At 43.1% G+C, this 23,924-nt stretch overlaps 1 protein-coding gene across 3 annotated transcripts in view; it reads right to left on the bottom strand.

Moving 5' to 3' along the window:
• Window positions 1-23,924, bottom strand: part of DIS3L2 (DIS3 like 3'-5' exoribonuclease 2) — a 193,938-nt gene that overhangs the window by 59,653 nt on the left and 110,361 nt on the right. For all 3 annotated transcript variants that reach the window (XR_012634103.1, XM_074912793.1, XM_074912794.1), the window contains 3 exons: window positions 19,103-19,215; window positions 11,795-11,902; window positions 6,232-6,465 (listed from right to left, as the gene is read on the bottom strand). Coding sequence is in view for 2 of the 3 variants with exons in the window: in XM_074912793.1 (XP_074768894.1) it covers window positions 6,232-6,465; window positions 11,795-11,902; window positions 19,103-19,215 (455 nt within the window). In the remaining variant the exon portion in view is untranslated. The remainder of the gene's footprint in view (window positions 1-6,231; window positions 6,466-11,794; window positions 11,903-19,102; window positions 19,216-23,924) is intronic.

Raw genomic sequence — 23,924 nt, 5'->3', positions numbered from 1 at the left:
CCATGTTCCCTGTGGTATTGTTGGAAAGACATTTTGAAAATCATTCCTACTTCACTAACGCACCTTTGCAAATGCATTTCGATTATTCCTGCGGGGAAGAGCAGTATCCCCCAGTAGAAAGCTGTGGCCCAAGATGCTCATTTTGACGTATTAACTGGGGCTATGCAAAAGACATAAAATCCCCAAAGGAAATTAATCTCCAAATACATCCAACATTCCCCCAGCTGCCTTATGTATCACACAGCGTAAGCAACTGTCCATAATGATCATATAGCACCTGCTGTCCCCATTCTGGGTATCAGTGATGTCTCTTTAACCAGACATCAAAGAGAAGGAGCAGACAATGGTGGAATTGTGATAGGAAGTGAATAGTGAAAGCTCCTTGTCAGTCTGCATTTCCATTTATCTTACTGCACCATACATACAGCCCACCCTGCCTCTGTTGTCATGTTCATGCACTGTTGCTGTAACGGCCTCTTTAGGGAGGTATCACGGCAGTTTTCAGGATTTTGTAAATGGGTCTTTTGGATTTTCTTTTGGGCCAAAGCAAGTGCCAAAGCAGGTACACACCTCAACCTACTCTAAGGGAAACAAACTGGGGGTGAATCTGATACCACTGTCACATCCTAAGTGATGAGCACCAGGACTTTCTCTTTGAGACTGGACAAAAATCCAACAAACAAAGCAATGCTCCCCAGAGAGATGCGGCCAAGAGTCTGGGGTTGGAGGAAAGCCTTTTACTCCTCCCCAGAAAGGTGCATGCACTGAGAGTGTGCAGGGGTAGCACATACAGCAGCCAGGGCTAGAAAATCTAAGCATCACACTAGGGAGTACTCAAGCCAGGATGGCCTTTCCTGCCACAACAGCATTGTAAGACATAAATTCAGATCATGCTGTTAGGGAAAACATAGGCATATTCAGTTAACTGAGGTCTATACAATATTATAGCCCTTTGCTGTCCCACCTAAACAGTTCTTCCAACCCAAAGTGCCTTCCATCCGTATAATAATATATTGTATTTTGTGCACAATGACTGTTCACCCAGAGTATAAATATTTATCACTTCCACGTAGCAAGAAGACCTGAATGCTTACTATACAGATATGAGGCAGGAAATATGACAAAACAATTTTCCATAATTATGTCCAGCAGTTATTCATATTGGAAAATTTTAATGGTGATAGTAATTAATCTGTGGCTCTTGAGATTTCTAATTAAATGGCATTAGCTGGAGTAACTGTTTAAAAATATGTGTTTCTGTCCTATCCCATTAGCCACAACTAAATATGAAATCTCCCAACATACAGTGTCACATCCTGCACATACAATGTCCTTCTTTCTCCTCCTTTTCCATGTGTGAATAGATTGAGTCAACTTCTCAAAGCTGTCTGCATTAGGTAGGCAGAGTCAGTTCTGAGAGGTTCAAAAACTACACAGAGCTGGTTAAATATCCAGTGTGCCATAGATCTGGGTGTTTTGGAGCTGGTATTCTGCACACATTCTGGTGTTTGGGGTCTTTGTGCTTGTTTTCCTATGTTTCCTGCAGCAGAAATACTGTAATACTTCAGGACTCTCACCAACCTTAATTAAATAAAGCTATTCTCAAAGTTCACTTATTTTTTTTTTATCCCCAGCACTCATGGACAGGACCGTAGGCAAGGTCTCCAGTGTGATACAGAGCTACAACAATACAATTTTTAGTATCTTTAAGTTACTCAAAGCAATAGAGACCCACATGGAAAATCAACCCTTGCTGAGATGACAAGACCGCGGCGTGGCACACAGTCTGGGAGCAAGCAGAAGCTAGACTGTCTCACTAGCAATTCAACTCTTAAATTTGCATTTAAAAGTTCTCATCTTTGCCATTTTTACCCTTTTTTTTTCCTTCCCTTTTCACACACACCTGCAAAGCTGAATGTCTGTTACACAGAAAACAAGGAGAGAAGCTATTCTAGCAAACAATTCAACACCATTAACTGGTGTAACAGAAATGCACTTTAGGTTGTTCTCACAATGAACTTTGGACAATGCCAACGTTTTGGGCAGCCAGGTGTAAGTGTGCTGGCAAAGGCAGAATCACCAGCACAACAAAAGTCACCGCTCAGATCACAGACAGTTGTCATAGAGACAGATCAACATCCCGGGGTATTCTCATTTTAAATATGCACGGAAATCCTTTTTAACCTGTCTTCTTGTAGACATCTGTCCTTATGATTCATTTATAAACTGCTGAGGCCAAAAAGAGAACCATTTATCAGTAGGTCTCCTCTAGGCAGGCTGAAGCTAAGGAGCTTTTCTGCAAACTTGATTTTTTTGTTGAAAGCAAGTTTCTATCTGATTCTCTGGCTAGTGTTTCTAAAAGCTGTGGTTTGGGGAAGTGATCCAGCTTCAAAGTAACCTGGCCAGGAAAAAAAAGGAAAGCTGTGGGTTGTGCTCACTTTGGTTTTTAAAGCAGGTCAGATCCCTGCTCCCAATTTATAGTGTGGGTGCACCACGAGCTGTGAGAGGACAGCACAGGGGTGGCATTTCATGGTCCTGGGCAGGAAGGAGGCAGTGTGGAGGCAAAGACAATATTGTAAATATATGAACATTTTTTCTCAAGTCACAGTGCAAGGCACCTCCTGCCTTTACATCTAAAAGCTGCAGCTCCAAATGAGAAGGAAAAGAAATACATTAATCTCTGTCTGTGTGGACAAAGTTTCATAAGCTCCTTAGCTGCTGAAGATGCAAAGGCTTTAAACCTCTAAAATTCAGTGCTCAGCTGCCTTCTGGAGCTAGGAAACTGGCAGGCAGCACAGGAAACCATATCCTACGGAAAAAAAAAACAGAAGGGGCCTATGAGGACAGCAAGATCCCACGGAGTGACAGATGTGTTGCTCTGGTTGCAAAGAAGGTCCTCAGACCCAAGGTCCAAGGCAGCAGAATTCCCCTACAGACCTCTGCAGAGGCATAAAAGGAACTGGGAGGGGAGAGAGTGGCAGATATGTAGGCTGCCATGGCCAGGAGCAAACTGAGGCAGGAATTCAAAATTACACAGCCCCAAAGAGACACATATGTACTGATTCTGAATCCACAAATCCTAAGCTTTCAAGACTGTGTGTTATCTCTGTAATCTGTCTCAAGGTCTTCTGTGTGACTCAGACATATCATTCCCACGTTATTAAAAAAATACATATATTCTTCGTCCATTGAGCTACAGAAATTTCTGCTTCTAAAATTACCGCTAAAAGATAAAACCATGGGCAAGGAGATGACACTCTCACACCACATCATAAAAATTCAGCAGTGACATTCAAAGAGAAAACATTCCCCTCACAATGGCATGGCCAGCCTGACACTGTTGCATCTTACTGGAGCCATCTTATGTCAGGCACAGAGAGTTCCCTGGCCAACCAGTATTTCTGCTATTATAAATATATCACCTTGAATGGCTTAATCTGAAAGATGTTCTTAGTTTTGGGGAATAAACCCTAAATTATACAGATACTATGGGGGAGATCAATATCATTCCAAAGAGGAAACTGAGGCAGACAGGGAGAGCACCAACCCAAGGCCACCACAGCCAGTGGCAAATCAGGATGGGAGATTCTTTCCCCCATGGTTTTCTTAATACTAACAAAAAGCACAAGACCATGTCAGACTGAAAAATGGCAGGCTGGAAGTGAGGAAAAAAAAGTCATCACTGTTCAATCAGGAGTGACCCCAAGGTGGAAGCTCTCCAACATAATGCAATGTATAGGAAGAGGGCTCACATCCCTTGGAAAAAAAAAGCACAGGAGTCACCCATGCCCAGCCACCCCCTTCCTTAAGATTGTGGGATGATCATTTCCTTTGCTCACATATTTATTTGGAATCTGATAATTCATTGCCCCTAGTTTCCTGCTGAAGTTTGTTTTCCATTGTTCAGGATTTACATTACTCAACAGGAAATCAGTGAGAGGTCCAGTGATTAGAAAGGTGTGTTTCCCATTCAGACCCACCCTTGCTCACTTGCTCGGGGCTGCAAGTTGGACCCAGCACACAACTGTGTCCATGAGAACTCAGGGAATTGGGGAAGCAAAGGCAGAGGGACTTATCTCCTTCTGTTAAAAGCTACAGATTGCTTTGTCCAGCCATACGCCGCTGGCCACGTCCACACACCCATCCCTCACATACTGTTTGTACCCAGGCCTTACAGTAACCACTTTCTCCATGTGCTCGGGAGGGTGTACTTTATCAAAATACAAACATCAAGACAGTACTTAAAAAGAGTAAGTATGGAGAAAGTGTCCCTTGAACTAAAATACACTTCCTTCTCAAAGACCATTACTTTCGCTCTGACACTCTTGCTAAGGGAGAGAAACTCTGTGCAGCATAAAGTGCCACTTGTGAGTCTAGGAACTAGACTGAGTAGGAATCAGCCCTCTCTGGTGCCCTTAGCAGTGGCTTTTAAGCCCAAACTCACATATGATGCTCCAATACGTTCTCTTTAATGGCTCCTCTAGCAGTGCAGAAGAAAACAAAACACTGCTAAATCTTTAATGGGGTATCACTGGAACAGGATGCTTCCCTGGCCAAATCCTCCCATTGAAAATGCCACAGCTGTTTTAAAACATATTTTCCTGAGGTTAGTTTGATAACAGGTACCCAACTCAGGCACATACAGTGACCACTCAGCACTACACTGTAAGTGTGACTTGTAGAATGCAGCTGGTGACCTTCCTGGGGCACAGCTCCCAGTCACTGCCAACTGTAGTTCCAATCCAGACATCTCCAAGGCTTCCCAGTTAGCTCATCAAGTGCAAAGGTTAGATTTTTTTTTATGTTTCTCTAGCATTCAGAGTGTGCTTGGGAACAAAAGCCCAGCTTATTAGCCACTGTATGACAAACCTCAAAGAGGGAAGCCACTGTTCCAAAAGAGGTTTAAGAAAACTCTGTATGACTTCAAAGTGGGAGTCTGATTTCCAAAAATTATTTGAATATCATTTTAAGAATGATTATTTCCTTTAGGCAAGGAGGGACCTTGAGCAAATACTCTTGCTCCAGATTCACTTATGTGTGCCTAACCAGTGCTCCAAGTCTTCCTACAACAGATGTAGGCAAGATAGCCTCGGACACCACAATGCCTACACCAGAAAGTTTATTCTAAAGTATAACTCCAACCCCTTCTACTGAAACTCAAGAATCTCATCCAGTCCATCTTAGACATGGGGAAAAGCACATTGCCTCTTCTTCACAGCAGCTTCGCCAGACTAAGCCATGTGCTCTGTCAGAGAAAGTCAGAGATTACAAACACTCCTTGCTCTCGTTGCTCTGCAATGATTTCTCTAAAATTAGACTTTCCTGCAACTGGAGACAACATTGCAATTCTGAGTAAAATGGAAGGGTTACAACATACCTCTTACATACAATAGTCCTGTTTACGTATCTCGGTATGCTAGCTTCTCTCTCAGCAATATCCTTATGTTGACTCATGCTCATTTTGCAAAATAAAACAATAAATCTTAATTAAGAGATTATTTTGTCTCCTGCTCAGGAAGGCCACTGGGTTCTATAAATTACTGGAACCTCCTATCCACAAAAACTGTCAGAAGCCACCTCAGAGCAGTTGAACTTCAAATGCAAAAGTGTTTTATGCTGTGATGGTCTAAAATATCTGGATCTACTTGTAAAATAGAAATTACACATACCACAATTGATATAAGATTATTTAAATCACACCAGACAGAAAACCTCCTCACTAGCATTTATTTCTCTGAAACACACCCAACACTTATAAGCGTTAGCTTAGATAACATACAGTCATTTTCACTGTGCAGAGAACTCTTATGAAAGTTGTGGAAAATATGAATGTTGCAAGCACAGAAATAAATTTGGAGAATAAGACTTTCACAGTGAGATGTGCACTAAGGATATCTGAACTGCTTGATAATGAATGGCACCGTCATGATTTGTTACACTGTATGAGTTACTTACCCAGTCCACCAGGGTTTTAGAATTTTGAAAAATGTTGAAAGATGGATCACTGCTTACAAAACAGAAACTTTTTTTCTTTTCATCCTACTTTATTTAGTGCTTCTGGTACATGATTTGATGCTGCTCTTAAGAAGACTGACACAAAAAGCTGCCTTTCTATTCCAGCATTGACTATCCCCTTTGAGTTCTTTGACTAATCGGGAAATTCTTAGGGAGTACAACATGAAATTGCTTCAGTGGAGTGGGAGCCCCTTACAGGGGCTGAACTTAACTCACCTGGTCTAAGCGCAGAGCACCATCGATGAAGCGCTGTTTGCGGAGGCGCTGCGCAATTCGATGCAGGTTCAGCACAGCTTGCTGGATCTCGGCTATTGAGTGTTGTGGGGAGACAGGAGGTAGTTCTTCAGGCGAGAACACCTTCCCAGGGTTTTCAATCATACTCTGTGCATGGTCATAGCTTAGCTTCACACAGGAGCACATGACTGTCCGCCCAAACCATTCATCAAGGATCTGCAAAATTGGAAAGTGTAAATTGATCTGAGAACTTATTCTTCCAGTGCACAAAAGCTTGACAAGTTGTACAAACACTGGAAGGAATGACACCAGACATCATCACTGACTGTGATCTTCAAGTGAAGATCTTCTCATGCTGAGGCTTTTTGCCCATATACGTTCTTCAGTGTCTAGTAATGTGTATATGCACAATACACAGGTGCAGGAGTGGCAATAGGCAGATAAACACATGCAGGAAAGGATTTCCTATCTAAAACACAGCAGATTGAATTCCACCTCTTTAATTGAAGTGTGGCCAGCAGGGCACAAGGGGCTGGCCTTAAAATACTCTTGTTTTCAGGAGCACTGCAGAAACCCCAGTGTCTGACTAGCACTTGTGAAAGTGCCTGAGAAGGACTTTGGTGGGTCTGGAGGAGAGACGGCCAGTCACTAACCCCTTGTTTCTCTGATCATGCCTATGGTCCTAGGCACAAACTTGAGCCAGGAACCTTTCCAAACTGTTTGGGAATCTAGAGGAAAATAATATATAAATCAGCTATAAAATTATTTTATTTTAAACCAGAAGCCATTCCCATTTTAAACTCCGTAACAGAATACCAATGTAGAAGTAGCAATTCAGAATTATTTCTTGAAGCAGAAAGGAAAATCTATTTTCAGCTGAGATATGTAACAGCATCCAAAAGCTCATCAAGCCAGTGAGAAAGCATAGAGGGACAAAGGGGCAGAAGGCTCTTCAGAGGAGTCAAGAGCATTGGCATGAGGGCTCTGGAGATGGATGCAGTCTGTGATAAACCATTCAAAGCACAAGTGCTCAGAGAATGAATGGAGAATTGTAATTCTGCCTTAGCTACAAGTGCCACCTTACCCCTTCATCAGCACAACAGAACATGCTAAATTCTGCAAGTGATGGTGTCTGGGGAGAACAGCCAGCTCTCTCTATGACAGACTCATCAAGGACACTGCTTCAGAAAGGCAAACCCTCTTCTTAACAGGAGAGGATTGATCCCCAAGATACCTTTGTTGCCTCTCTCCCTTATGCCCCACAGAACATACGTGCAGTATAACTCAGCACCTCAGAGCTCTGAAAGTCACAGGACATTTAGGCTAATTTCTAATTAGAAAGTGTCCTAATATCTGAGATACAGCAAGTGATAAAACTTAAATATGGTTCAGCTTCTTGTGCTGATGGGGGATCCATATCCGGTAGGTCAGTGACATCTGATGAAATCTGCTGGACCCGAAAAAACTCCTTATATTAAGCCAGGACTATCTCTGGTGTGGAGGAGGCTGCACTGCTCTTCTGAATGATCCACTTCCAGCAAGTTTAAGACTACTAGCTGGTTGGCAATAGAGATACTTCAGATTTCAGTAAGACCTGGATGGTACTCAGGCACCAAAAGGGTGGTGTTCCTTTTTGAGATGATCTGAGAGCAAGACTGAGCAGCCTTCATTTCAGTTGAGCACTTCTACAAACCCTCTAGCTCTTTAAACTTACTGTTCAAATGTTTTCAGATGTTACCTCTATTTCCCTGCTCATTCCTTCTTCTCCAGCTATTAATTTCTGCATTGAAGGTCACTATCCATTCTGTCCCTCACTGTTATATTATCCCACATTAAATATTTTGTGTTTGGAAAGTACTTTCATTTTGTTTTATGAAGTAGGTGAGTCAATTCCATCACGTACTTCTGTGCTGAAAAGGGTTAAGGACTAGGCACAAACCAGAAGGGTAATTCTGAAGAGAAGCACTTTCCTCAGTCCCAAGGTTAAAGTCAGCTCTGAGGCTACATGGTCCTTTCTGACACTGGCTTCCAAGAGCTCTCTCTGTCCCTTGCAAGAGGCAACAAACCAGATTTCCACTGTTGTCTGAACTTGAAGCTTTCAACAAAACATCATTTTTCAGCTTGCTTAGAAAAGCCCAAATATTTCAGAACTCTGCTCACTTCCTTTTAAGATGAGAGAAGCAGTGTATTGGGCCCCCAGAATATAACTAGAATGTCAAATCTCAGGCAGGTCACATTCAGGGAAAAGCATCAGGACAAGCAGCCCATTACTAGCAGATATTAAACTTTTTTCATTTCTCTGTTTCCTCAATTCCTTTTTTTGTTCTTGGTCTCTGAAAGGCAACCAAGCAGCGTGATGCAAAGTGTCCAATTTCCATTCTTGCAATGGCTCTAACAGGTGTAAACTGGACAGTGAGAACCCTGAGAGATCTCTTATTAATGTACCCAATAAACACCTTCTCACGAAGACTACCTGGATGCCTTAAACAGATGTCACGTAGGCAAGGAATGGAGTTTGAACGTATCTTGTCCAATGCAGTCCAGTAATCTTTGTGTGTAGTGAGCAGAGCTGCCACTCTCAGCCTTGCTGTAGCAGGCTAACTTAACTCTACCCATTGTCCTAAGTATTGCCTGGAAACGCCCTCCATTTCTGCCTTCAGCGGCCATCCAAGGGGACTTTGGGTAACCACGGCCTTGCTTCCCTGCTTTGGAAACCCCACCAGACTAATGGGCAAGCTCCACTTCTGCAGGGAAAGCCACGCAAGGCTGGCTGGCCCATATACCAGTGGCTGATGGATGGGCAAAGCAGTGCAGAGGAGTAACATTTGGGGGTTGCATGCTAGGACTTGGAGATTACAATGAGTAGCCCAAAAGACTGGTGTGCAAGGTCTCCCTCACACAGCAAACCTGATGCACCCACACTCCAGAGAGAGTACCAGTATCTGAGACATTTCTAGGGTTAAGGCTTCCCCCAGCTCTGGCTGCTTTTGAGAAAAATCTGTAATCCCCAGCACGTGATGTGATGTCAGCGTGGCTCAGCTCTAACCCTCCTGTTAGCAGAGTCCTTGGTGGTACAGGTCTCTTTGACGGTGTGACATAGCTATGGAGGCGGCTGAGGACTTTCTCCATGCAAGGCAGTGTCCGTATCACAACCTGGCTGACGACAACAGTTTTGAACCTGGAAGACACATTGCTTGTATAGGTTGTTTCAGACTGAAGCAATTTTTCTTTCTCACTGATAGAAGGAACCAGCAGGGCTGCGCTTCAAACATCAGCAGCCAGTAAGAGTTGCATCGTTTGTTTTCAAATATCTTTCTGTTGACTGCATCCCAACAAGAACATGCTACATCGTTCCTATAAACGCCCAGCTCTGCTTCTGAAGAACAGCACAGATGAACAACATGGTTAACGCCTCTGTCCTTGGAAAGTCATTTAGATACATCATGTCACACTATCCTGCTGGAGTCCATGGAGCTGTGTGGAGTGCTGCTCAGGCCACATTTTGTTACTCTCAATGAAAACTAGAAAAACTCCAGAACCCAAAAGCAATAGAAACAAAAAAGTGCCTGTCTCCCAGAAAGGCCTAAATTGGCATTATTTTTCTAAAAGAAACAAGAATTAAAAATCCCAATAACTTATCAGTAGTCACATTCAAGTGAGGAATCTGCATGGCTTTTCCTTGGGAGCTGCATTAGCTCCAGACTTGCTTTGGAACAGTGGGAGCTCAGAGCAGCTCTCACCTCCAGCAGGGCTGTTGAGCTCTGCTTTGCAAGCTCAAGGCTACGATACTGCTGTGCACACTGGGTGCAATGAAGTGCTCTTTGGCCTCATGCATCCCTTGCTGAGGAATGTCCTGCCCTCAATGCCAGTGTTCTCAAGGCTCTCCATCACCAGCTGAGGTTCAAAGGCTGTGGTGGGGCCTTTGACTCACCTCCCTTTCACCCAGCAGAGTCTGGGAGAGCATGTGATCCTGTTTACACTGAGATTAGGCTATAGTAACACCTAGAAATACAGGAGACACATTCTGTCCCAACTGAGAGATAAGCTCTTACAAGAATGCCCTGCTAGGCAAAAGCCCTACAATCACTTTTCCTCCTGGAAGGAGTAAATTCTTCTCTGGCCTTCACCTGATATTCAAATCAAGTGACCTTGATTAAGACTGCAGTTCTGCAAGGCCTCCTCAGAGAAACCAGTTTGCTGAGATGGCTGTAGGTAGTCTGCTTTCCAAGGGGCAGCATGGTCATGGCCCAGATCACTGCTCCTCCAGAGATCAGCTCCCTGAGCAGGCATAAGGCAGATGCTGCAGCTCCTCTATTTTCTCACTGGTCAGACAGGGTTGGTCTGAACAAGGTTTGAAAAGCAAATAACATATATATATATTGCAGGGCACAAGAGACAAGATTTAATTAAAGGCTTATTTTAATTAAGACTTGACCATTAGTTGTTCAAAGACCACTCAGAGTCAATAAAAGGCCCACCAAGGAGCTACTATTAGAAGGTCTCATGAGTAATCATGCTGTCGCTATAGGAAGTGGAACCCTTTTCACAACAAGCAAATGAAATCCACCGCAGTGCCAGAGCAAGGACTCGCTGGAGAAACACAGATATTGGACTGCAATGATATTTTGCTAAAGTACAAAATAAAATTCAGTATCCTTTAGAGCAACATGGACAATAATAAGAAAGTAAAATTAATCTTTGTGAAAAATCACCAAATTGGCACAAGAAATACTCACCACAGAGAGAGTTGTGCATGAGCACAACCCTGGTTAAAAAGAAGTTAATTCTGAATACAAAAAGTGTACTTAGCAATAGATCAGAGGATCCTCTAGTAGTGTCAGTCTTTAGCCCTCCTCGATCAGCGAGGGGACCCTGGGATCACCAAAGAGGAGATTGTTAGGGTTGCAAAGAGTGTGGGAGAGGAACGGGGAAAGAAATTAAGGCCTGAGGACAGCTGTCAGGCAGCTGAAGGCAGCTCGCTGCACTGACAGACAGCCTCCACAACTGCTCCCTGGAAATAACACATGCAGAGGATGGAGCTGTGCCCTTGCTGAAGAGCTATCACGCTTTATTTGGATCGGTGCAATTTGTAGATCTGAAGAAGAATGAAATAGTCTTTACCAGAGAGGCCACAGAGGGATATTGCCTGCATCCACTGCACTGCACAACTGCTTATGAGCACAAGGCAGGACTGGAATCAAGGGAACATCTTGTCTCACCCAAAGTATTAGCTCTGAATTGCTGCTGGAGATAAGACATTAAAGGGATGGGTGACCTGGCAAGGAGCAGGAAATTCTCCATTCCTGAGATTTATACAAATATTCTTCCTTTCCCCACCATGTTGTGAGATTATTCCAACTGGAAGTTCCACAGTATCTCATCAAGTAAGACAAGATACAGGGGCAGTCCTAGATCCTCCAGTATTGTTCACCAAGTCCTTTGCTATCTGCCTGGGATGGCATTTTTACCACTCTGTTTGCAGGAGTAGGGGCTGGCCACCGAGGGAGGACTGATTAGCAGGATGACAGCCTGCTACTTGAGGTACCTTGCCTTCTGGAGTCACCTTCCACATCACAGAGAACGTCAGTCTATCTCGCATGGGATTGAGACTGCATAACTCCTCACAGAGCAGCTTGGGAAGCATCGGAATCACCTGGAAGAGAAGAGAGCCTTGGTGAGATATGGGCTTTTAGCAGAGACCTGTCTGTGGCCAAGCGTCCCTGACTAGTTGGTAAAAGACAGGCTCAACAATGCACAAAAGGAGAAAATGCGTTAAACCTTCAGGATCGCATTCTCTGTGGCAGGAATGGCTACGTCATAGCTCTGAGATGCATCACCCATGCCAGAGCTACATCACATGATGAACAGCATACTGGCACAGAATGAGTAAGTAAACCAAATCCCCTGAAATGAGAGGAAGTCAGACAGGGCTACAGCCACCAACACACACATCAGCCCCGTCCTCAATGAGACCAGAAGGAGCTGTCAGTCTCCACCCTGAGAATCATTCCCAGGGCTCCCCTCCTAGGGCTGGAATAAGCATCCTGAAGCATCCTGCATCCTTGGTTATGCAAACACTTTACTCTGCAGCTTTTAAGGTCACAGTTTGCTCTGTTTTCCACTTCTTTCCCACTGCCATTTTGGCCCTGGTAAGAATGAGGAAGGCTCAGCACATCAAGAAACTTGATGCTGAAGAAACATCATGCTGGCAGTCAGGAACTGAAGAGCTTGGATTTGAGAACTGTGTTTCTTGTTTTGCCCCCATATACTGTGTAACCAGGCAAGTAATGCAAGTCTGCTTCCCACAAACCATAAATGAAACCTCCCATGCATCACAGAAGTGGTGTGTGGCTTTAATAAAGATTGAGCCATGCAGAAACATGTAGATGTTGGTGAGATAAACAAAAGCACCTGTTTTATGACTGGTGTTTGCAAACAAAGTGAGAGAACAATTATCATTTTACTATACTCAACTCTGAACAAAATGTCAGCCAACAGAAATTTCTGGCTGGGATTTTTTAAGCTGTGTCCTAATTCCTTACAACTAATCAATAATTCTGCTGCTGAACACTGCATTACCAAACCACTCACCTGCTGCAGCAACAAAGCAAAATCTTTGGAACATATTCACACTAGAGCAAACCTGAGCAGCTCCAAGTGTTTCTACCATCCCTGAGTTATTTCCCAGGTGAAGTCTGCAGTAAAGAAAACATTTAGCTGCTGTTTAATGAAGCAAAAACTAGAGTTTCACATTCGTATTTCCCTTCTCATTATTTACCTTTGTGAAGAAGTAACTGCTCTCAAAAAATAACCACATTATTTCTCTTGTTTATTTTGAGTGGCAATGTGGGCTAGAAAAAGAGAGAAATGCTCTACCTGGCTGCCATAAAGTATTTTAGCTATTTAATTTAGTTCATGGTTTGATTGCTCTGTGTGCCACCCTGTAAGTATAGGACCAGCATGAAGCTGACTAGCATGCAAACCCCAGCTCTTTCAAACTCTGTGACACCTATTTGGTGATTTCAGAGATAACTTTTTCTACCTGGATGCCAGGGGAACAACTGTTCCTCAAAACAGTAAGAAAATAAGTCTCAGGTGTCCATTTTCTCCTCAAGTGCACACACTTCATATTTACCTTTTGCTTTGAAGGAAAGACTCTTAAAATATTTAATCACATTTGTGGTTTGGCACCAGACAATGGCTATAAATCCATTCTAATTGCAGTGCATATTAATGCCAAAAGGTTAACTGTACAGTCTGTGACTGTCAAGGAGTCACTTGCAACATGAATCAGCAGCACTGGTTCAGCTGGAAGGTCACAAGGGCATAGATTATGATAAGCTGTTTCCCGCAACACAAAGGCCGTCAACTCTGTTATTCCAGTTGTGAACAGTATGTTAACAATACTGGTACATTCATAACTCACAGATCCAGTACGTGAGCTCTGCCATGCTGCCTGGAAGGACCCACATCACAAGGTTATAAATTTAGCATGAGCGGTGCCAACCCATACCAGAAAGGAGAGAAAATAGCTTTATAGACTATCGGAAATCCCTGCCTGCCTGAGATCACCCATGGCCACCATGAGACCCTGAAGTTCAGGTCACAGAGAACAAAGTGCTAGTAATTTAATAAAAGATCCCATGCCCTTTTCCACCCAAATGAAAAGCTGCAGTTCCTAGCTTTTCTCTCTCTCCCCACCCCGAGATTGATTATCTGATAATGGTCTGTACCTATTGAATATTTCTGTGCCTTAGCACATCCTCTTTCCCTTCACATCTCCTGCAGCAGTAACAGTCTGCTAGAAGAATGCCTACACGAAACATGAAAGCCCATCCACGAAGAATAGCCTGAACAAAACAACAGGATGCTTGTTTCAAGTGTACTTGAGCAGGATTAATATCCGATTCAAGAGGCTATAATTCTATGGAAGGGCTTTCAATGATGTGAAACACAAGCAAAGCTTTAACTCAGATCATAATTACAGCACTAAACAGTCACCAAGCAATTAGCTGTAACAAACCTACTGTTAAATAGGGAAGCATCAACCCGAATTACCCTTGTTTTACAGGACAGAAACTTTACACAAAGTAACTTAACCCATGCCATGGAGGAAGCCTCACAGGAGAGCAAGAATTGAATCAACCCTTTCCTGCGCTCAGCAAATACATAACATAGGACAATGTGACCTTGCATTGAAGGTATTTCAATTTTATCTACCGTACTGAATTAAAATAAGAAATCTGTTTACAACATCATGACAGTCTTGGCTAACTGCATCCCTCTGCTTTAACATCACGATTCCTCTTCAGATGCTACATGGAGAATAAACCAACTGTCACAAAGCACAGAAATTTAAGTCATAAATACACATTTCTTTTTTCCTTAACATAATATAGTCACAGGCTGAAAGGATTCTTAGTAGTTGCAAGCCCAGCATTTAACATATAAAGATGTCTCAATTGTGTCACACTTGGAGAGTCAGATGTTCCAGGAGTTATCCCAGGGGCTGCCCAGAAGGAACTTTTGCAATAGCATTATCTCCGCCTCTTTCTGAAGGAGATGCAGGATGAGAGGAGATTTCCCTAAGTACATCTTTAATGCCCAGACTTTCAAAATATCAGGGTTGCATAGCATCACCTCAAATAATCCTGAGGTTGCCTGGCATCTTTTAAATGCTTTGCCCTTCCAGTGACTGTCTGCCAAGAGACAGCAGTGTCTGCCAGCTGCCCTGCAGAGTGCCACAGCACGCAGAAATCCAACTAACTGAAACACTGCCGAGGGATATCACCTCCAGTGTGAAGTGGTTTCCTTAGCAAATCGCTCAGGATATGCCCATGTTGGGGATCACATCATTCAGCTTGATTTTACTGCAGGTGGAAGTAGTCACCTGTCTTATACAGGGATCATAAAGCTGGAACAGGGGAGTGTATAAAGGTGTAGTTTCATCTAGAAATGTAGTTAGAGAGATCCAGCAGGGCCAGGGAAAAAACTTTCACAATGCAAAGAAGGACTTAGAGCCCCTAGGAAAACCTTTCTAATGAATGTAACATAGAAACCAAGGCTGAAGATAGGCTTGGGTGGTGGGACCTTGTCTGCTTTTCATCCCCCTCTATCAGTCAGACTAATAAAAGACATCATCTCTCCCCACAAGTCCAGCAGGGCCCAAGAGATCCTGCAAAGGGCACTTCTTTGAGTGAAAGGCTGATATTCACAATGATCGCAGCTGCCTGTCTGCATTTCAAATCAAATCACAGAGGATTTATCTTTCCCTATTTCCAAGTCCCAAATGCGAAATCTCCAGTGCTGCCACATGCAGCTTGAGACTGGGTGCTCCAGCGCTGCCTGACAGCCCCCCTCCACACTACTGGTTCTCCCCGCAGGCAGCCACATGTCCCAGCGCACCAAAGCGATGGGCAGCAAGGGGAAAACCAAAATAGGAGAGAGAAGGCACTGCCAGGGCTGGGGGGTTTTCTACACATCACTGTCCCAGTGTTATAAAACACGTGGAGCTGTAACCATGGCTGGCCTCACTGCTTAGCAGCTGGCTCCTCTGCATGGTGGATTCGCTTTGGACACAGGAAGATCTAACCTCCTGCTTGTGAGAGCCCTTGGTTTTGTTTTGTTTTGCCTCTTCAGCTAATAAAGTGTTTCCAAAAACCAAATGTGAATTTCCAGCCTCGGACTCATTCCTAGGGAGCCGGGCAGCGGGAGGGAGCACACACATACTGGGATGATAAAACTCCCGGTTCCCTTTAAAATCAGAAACATCTGCTGCAGCCAGGACTGACTCACCAGCCAGGTTCAGAGCGGGTTAGCCAGGGCAGCTCTCATCAATGGACACACTGTAGCAGCTTTTCAAGGAACAGAAGGGCAAAGTCAGTCAACCAAAGGGGAAAGGGAACAAACTCTAGTTAAGAAAACCCCCTTATTTTCACAAAGTCACATGGACAGCTTTGCTCCCTTCAAACAACCCGGTTCTGCTGGTGTCCTGCTTTGGCTGCCTGCTCAGGCTTGGTTCAGTTGGTTACAACCACTGCTGACTCTGGGGTGACCCCTTCTCCCACTGCCGGTCCGATTATTAACCAAGAGTTTCCATCAGCTGCTCTCCCCGGAGCTGGGAGGAGGATGTCGAGGTCCAACAATCGGGTGGGCTCAGCAAGCCTCTTGCTTACACACTAAAAGACACTCAAAGGAAATAGGCAATTTGTTTATGAGCCAAGATTTCTGCTCAAGACTTGTATCAACACTTCCATGAATTCAGATTTTGAGCAACTCTTTGTTACTCTGCCTGAGATTATCAAAATATCAACACTCTGACAACCTGCTGGTGTCAAAAGTGAATGTCTTGAAGCCCTTGGACTCAACATGAAGATAGGCTTACAGTTCCGATCTTTGATCTCCAGTATAAAATAGGACCAATAAAATATTATAGGGATTTATGTCTGACCTCTCACTCAAGCTGCTTCACACCTAAAATAACACTATAATATGTGCCAAAAAAGAGGAAACTGTTTAGGTTTTCTTGCTTCTTAAAACCCGATACACTCTTATTTCAAAAACTTTTGACTTTTATTAAATAGACTGCTAGCAATTACACAATAACTCCCCTTTTGGATACATGGTTCAGGAAAATTAAATATGTGGCTTTATTTAACTTCTTTGGGAGGATTAGGATGGTGCTAACCGCTAGCAGAATCACAGCTGTCTTAGGAAACAGTTCCATCAAAGGAAAGCATATTTTCTACAAGAGTCATGCTACCATCTTGTTTCAGACAGCCTGGCTGCTTTCCTTTGCCCATCCCCTCTATCCTTTTCATCTCTTTCAATTAAAATATTGACCATTCCATCATCTAACTTAGTTTGCACTCTTAAAATGTATTTTCTGTAGGGCAGAAGTGTGGGTAAAACACTAATCCTGACTGCTGGGCCAAGGTAGTTGAAGAGCAATTGAAGATTATGGACAACAGATAACTTATGTTGGCATTGCACATGACTGACTGGTAGTGCTGGGGGAAAAAAGCATTTTGAAAGAAAATTCAATTAGATTTTGAATTCAACTGGATTTTAATGAAAAATGTCTCCTTTCTATATAAAAATTTTCCTTCTCCCTTTAAAAAAATCACATGTCTTCAAACCACAGTATTTTGACTTGGAAATACTGCCACAACATCTTCCTGGACTACAGTTTTGCTGCCCTGCAGTGACATCCCCCGTAGGCCAGCCCACATCTCCCATGGTGAGCCATGGCCATTGAGTCATCCATCAGAGGGGGAAGCAGAGCATCGCAGAAGCCAAGGGCTTGTCACTGGAGAGGCTGTAGGACTGGGAAGACTCTGGTGCCAGAACTGCTGTTTCCATGAGATACGCGTTGCTTCCCACTCCCAGAGAACATCAAGCCACTGGTAACTGGTGTTTCCCGGTGTGGCCACTCCTTGGTCCCACACTGCAACACCTCTGTGCTGTTGCTCACACCACCACCAACCCAGCTTGGGCACTTCTGCACTGCTGTCATGACTATTCCACACAACCCATACCCAGAGACCGAAAATCCACCAGACTCACTGAGACCCCCTGAAGCTGGGCCTTACTATTTCTACCCAAGGAAAGTTACGAACAGCTACTAAAGGTTAACAGCTTTATGTCAAATCATTAATTTGATTTCAATAGTTTAAAATAAATCATTTTATAATCTGGAAAGTGTGGAGAGAACACAGTAAGCTATTAGAACAAGCATCACTACAAGACCCTCCCCAGACAGCAACTCTGGGAACATTCAGGAAGGGAGGGGAAGAATCACTCCTAATCCTAAGTAGCAAGTAGGATCTGTTTATTTATTTTACAAAAGATGCCCTGTCATACCGGAAAGGGCTGTGGAGGGAGACAAGGACTTCAGCCTGACTGAATGGGAGCGTGGGGAGAGGCACAAAGATATATCTGCTCTTATGAGACTGCCTCAACACTCCTCTTCATGCAGCTGACGCCTCAAGCCAACACAGGATGCTAACAGCCAAGATTAGCACGCATGGTGCCGGCAGTATCTGATGAGCTAGGAAGTATTTCTGCATATTCAACTGAAAATGAGACAGCCACAGACAAAACCTGGATGTTTCTTTTCCAATAATGTTAAAACTTGAACCTGTTAATTTTTAAAGTTTAGAAGTCAGCTTTAAACTTGAATTTAACATTTGAGTCTGTTATACTAAAATCTGTACAATTTCAAATATTTTTTCACTGCATGATGAAAGAACACCATTTCTCCAGTATGTAGGATACCCAGATAGAAGAAGAGTGTGAACCTTCTGTTGTACCTCAAGATGTGAGATTGCACAAGGTGTTTTGCACCCTACTCTGCTATGCATCCACTTCTAGGAGAGATTAGCTAGTACTACTGCACTGAAGACAGAGACAAAGCTCTTCACCTCCACCATCACATCTGCAAATTTCAAGCTCCCAACAGCAAAGCAGATGAGCCAGCTTGGGTCTGTCAGGCTTAGCTCAAGTCAGCACAGTGCAAACATACCTGTGGAGCTTAGGACCCTGAACTAGCTCGAGATCAGCAGAGTTCTGTTCACATGGAGCTTCTCCTGAGCTGGCAAGCCCTGGCACACGCAAGTCTCTGTCCACAAACACAGAATCACAAACTGCTGCTTCACGCTGTGCTCTCTCCATAAGCTCAAAGGTAGTCAGCAGCTATGTTAGCATATGTCTGCACCAGTTTACTCATTTTTGTAGATTTACTGCAATAATAGCCAGATTTTGATAGTGGGCATCTGAAAATGAACCTTTAAAATTAAGTCATGGTAAACAGAAGATACAGTTGTCAGATGAAAAAAGCAAAAGTTGTCCTTACCTTCTGCACTAGATAGACACTAGTTGCTCTTTCACTCGCTATTTTATCCAGTGCCGTTTCTTCCAGTACAAAGTAGCTCACATCTGCGATGTGAACACCCACTTCGAAGTTCCCTGAAATTGCACAAGGAAGTCAGTAGGCTGCAAGTAGAAATTAACTGCTGACCCCTCTCCCCCTCACCCAGTGCTACCATAATCTTTTTGCTTTATGCTTAGATCTCACAAAAATGATACTTCTTTCCACCTCTTCCATCTGAGATGAGAACTGTGGTGTCTCGGGACCACAACATATGAGTGAATACACATTTGAGTGAATCCTCAAGCGCAGCAGTGGATATGTGAAAACCCTTAAAAACCATGTGGATAAGTCTTTCCAAGTAGGAGCTTGTAATAGTGAGCCCAGTCCTCATTCCTTTGCTGTCAAACAACAGTAAACAATAGGGGACCCCACCTTACAAGCACACAGGCAACGCAGGGCACCATTTCCCAGGTATGGAGCAGCCAGTCACACGGGCTTTTGGGTTCTCAGAGCTGCACCTGCTTCCACCTCACCCTGTTTGAGCCCAGATTGCTGCTGGTCACGTGGGAAGCCTTAAGTGACTTTGGATCAGGATATGCAGAAGTGCAGCTTTCCACAAGCAGAATATTCCTACTGTTATCCTGCCTTCCCTTCAGATTAGGCTTTTATCCTTTAATTAGAGTCCAGTCTAGAAGTATCCCGATTCAAAAGTTAGGCTAGAAAGGAATACTACTGAGGTTTATCATGAGGTTTCCGCAATAATTCAGATTTGGAAGTAGTGATCATCCTCAGCTTTGGAAGTAATTAGTAGCTTGGTCCAAGAAATTCTGGTTTGCTAATCCTCAAAGAAGCCTGTTGACCTTTGTTTTTTCTGGAAGGACTTGGCTAGATTTGAGGTGCTTATTTGTAGAATAGTTCTAAGTGCAGCGGGTTCCTAATTATAACATTTGGTTCTTTAGAGGAATTCACTAACTTCTTGGTATCTATAAATATTTTTTCTTTCCTTATTTTTTTTAAAAAGACAGCATAATAAGATACCAAGCTGGTGACAATCCTGTTTGTTTATACACCTTGCAAAGAATATTATCAAAGCCCTTCTCCAGAGTGTCACATTTTTGAAGGATAAATGGTTCATAGCTGCCATCATTATGCAGTACATCTGCCTGTGTGCCCTTCTGATGGGTACTGGTGCTAGATTTCAGCACAGTGAGAATGGAAATGTATACAGGTGAAGAGGAAGTGTGAGAAGGTTCAAGCATGTATCAGGAGAGTCACCCAGCCCACCATGCCTCCAGCTGGGAGTTCAGATAGGTGAGCACCAACCTGCCCTGTGCGACTGTGTGAATTCATAACGATTTCAACTTTATTAAGCCATGTTCACACAGCACTTTGAGTACATAGAGCATTATCTTGCTTTTTGAGCTGCTTTTGTACACTCGACAGAGCACAGATGTAAAGGCAGCAGAAATGCACATGGAAGATGGGAGCTCTGGGGTTTAGATTTGTCCACATAACCTACAGTCACTGGAGGGTCCTGCAGAGAGTAAATATGATGGCAGCAGGGATAGAGGGCAATAATCCCATCGCACACCAAGGGACAAATTCCACCACTCATTAGGAAGCTGGGAGAAAAGACTGCAGATTAAATGGTTCACCTCAGAAAGCTGCCTACAGCTGTGTTGTGATATTATCACATGCCTTGAAAGCTGCTCTACATGGATTAGGCATCCAAGCCTGAAACTACTTAGACAGTAAGTCTTAGACCAACAGTTCAACCAACAAGTTTAATATTACATGCACTCAAAGCCAACACACTCAGAAAGTAAAAAAATATTGAATACTTTGAAGTCAATATTGTAATGTATTGACCCTGCAGGCAAATATTGACTAAAGGAAAAGGAGAGGGGGTCATTACATCATGCCTTTAATCGTACTTTAATTCAATATGTGCACTGTTACATACATGAACTTTTTGTCCTCAGTAGAAAATCGACAAACCAAGAAAGATCTCATTGCATGAGATAATAAAACATGAAGTCAGCCAACTAAAACACATTGAGTGGAGTTAAATTTCATTCAGGTTTCCCACCAGAGCTTCTAAAAGCTGGGGTCAGCATGAGCCCCCTGCTTTTGAACTTTTAATGGAAATTCTATCTAAATATTTTCTTACATACATTGACATAATGCAAACTGGCAGCTCTTGGGTTTGCCTTGCTCAAGTATGAATCACCCTATCTCCCTCAACCCCAACAAATTCAGACCAAGAGAACTTGAAGACACAGCACAGCAATCAACCAATCTGATTTCTCTCAAATCACTGCTTTTGAATGTGTTGGACAAAATAAAAGCCTATACCTGCACATAAATACCTGCCTACTGTTCTCTCCTGGTTTATTTGCTAATTAAAATGGAGGAGCTTTGTGGATAGAGAAATACTATTCACAAGGATTCTCTTCCAGGTCCACAAGTAGTTTTCCTAGTCTCATTAATTTTTATGACAAAGTCACAAAAGGAACATTTAACATTGCAAGTCTTGTGTTATTTCCCAAGGAAAAAAGAAAATGTGACCTGAATGAAAGGAAAAGAGTTAAACTGGCACTCATTTATTGAAAAAGTGTTGTCAGAGAGAGCAAAGGGGGAAAAGGTGGACACCACATGGACCACACACCACAGGCTGCTTACACATGGTCTACTCCACCTTCATTTTGATAAAGAAATCTACTCTTCCAGCAAATAGAGGCTTCAAATCTTGGCATATAGCTCTCCATCATGATAGACTTGATACCCTAAATTTCTTAACAGAAACAAGTACTTTACAAACCACAGACTTGCTTCACCCCAGATTTAAAATTCTCCTACAGTGAAGCTAAAAGCTGTACAACAACCCCTAAAGATAGGTATATACTACCAGTTTAAGGATTAAAAAAACAAACAAACAAACAAACAAAACATTTACATAAGAACGTACAAGAGATTAAGCCAGATGCTTCATATGCTGATATTAAAGCAAGAGCTGAAGGGAGCATCTATTGCAATGAAAAATGCTGAAGGCACTTGGATGGTTTCTTTCACTCAGGATCTCTGGGATTTTTCCATTTAAAATCATTTCATCTAAAAGTGGGTGCAAAACTGTTATCCCATTCAAACTCTACCACTACAAAGTTGCTATGTGGGAGACGATCAGCAACAGGGAATGCAGCTGAGAATCAAGCAATGCATGTTTTATTAACCAGCTGTACTCTATTAGCTCCCCTCTGCAACTACAGAGACGTAGCAACAGAAATGGATGGGAAACCGGAGTATTTTTTGAAATTACACTATGGCATTGCAAAACCCGATAATGAGGCCCTTTGCAAAGAGGAGCTCTCCTCCCGAGGTCTGCAAGTGGAAATAGGGAAAGGCCTGGGCACTCAGCCGCCAAAGCTCCTCTTGGGCCAACACTCTGTGCAAGAGGGACAGGACTTGTTGTCACCTTACTGCAAACAACACAGTTCAAATGCCCTTGCAGCACTGCACACAGAGAAGACAGTTTCTCTTTTCATTTACCCTCGCGTAGGCTACTAGAACGGCAGAATATAATGGACCTGTATTTCTCCAACTTTCTAGAAGCCTGGATCCCCTCTCAAAGGTTCCCAAGTGATAGAGCTATGAAAGGCAGCTCTCCCCCAAGCACAATGCTGCACTAGCACCAGTTCTGGAGAGGGTTTGCCTCCTTGATCTGAGTATCTGGTTTGTCTGAACCCACGCCAAAACCTTGTGTGTATAACACTGATATGATGCTAAAATCAAAGGAGAGTGGTGGCACCTCACAGAAGAACAAAGAACAAGCTGTTCTTTTTTTTTTCCATTTTTTCACTGATGATCTCATCCCCTAAGACAAAACATTTCAAATAACTTTTTTCCTTCTTTATTGAGGAAAACTATAAACAAAAAAGGATTAGCAAGAAAGAGCTGGAAGAGAAGGAAAAGGCCCTTTCAGCCTCTAAGTGCTTCACAAAAACTGCCAACCCAGCATGTCGTATCAAGTATTTGCCCCAGGAATTAGAAAGTTGATTGAATGCATCTGAACAGTATGCAAGGTAACACACTGGCAGCAAATCCATCTTCTCTGTCTTCAGCAACTCAAGTCAGTCCTAGCACAAATGTAGAGAGACAGACCAAGCAAGTTCACTTCATACCTTAGCATATGTGAACTTTAGGACCATCCAACTTAAAATGCAACTCTTCAAGGATAAAACAGCTGAGGGCAATTCTCTAGCATGCATACATGCTTCCCTTTATTTCCATCTCACCTTCAAGCATCATCGTTCTCAGGAGAGAAGACAAACACTAGCAGGAGTGTTAAGTCAACTTAAAATCTAATACTAAGGTTTTGTGTATTAACCACTATTTCTCACACTGTCTTCACCCCTCAGGGAGATACAGAAGAGTTCAAAGCAGACTGCAAAGTGTTTGCTCTAGCCAGAAAACAGCCAACTACCTACCTGTTGCCAGTAGTTCAAGGTAGTTGGTTCTTCCCTGGCTGGACCAAACGCTTGCAGCAAATAATTACAGCTCTTTCCCATTCCCCTGCCCTGTGGGTACTATGCTGCTGCTCTTATCTGCAAAGCAATATTTAGCACCTTACAAAAGTATGAAAAACTTGCATGCATAAAAAGGAAGAAATGAGGCCTTTAACCTACATGCACATTTTGTTACTATTAGTAGTGCTACAGCAGAGCATGGGTTTTCATCAAGGCTGAGGTTCCCACACATGATCGTGGGCAAACGACTCTAAACACACAATGAGGGGTCTCAGTTACAG

The sequence above is a fragment of the Athene noctua genome, chromosome 8 (genome assembly GCF_965140245.1).
Source record: "Athene noctua chromosome 8, bAthNoc1.hap1.1, whole genome shotgun sequence".
Classification (NCBI taxonomy): Eukaryota; Metazoa; Chordata; class Aves; order Strigiformes; family Strigidae; genus Athene; species Athene noctua.
Note: the sequence above shows the minus strand (reverse complement) of the source record. Positions and strands in the feature narration are given on the sequence as shown.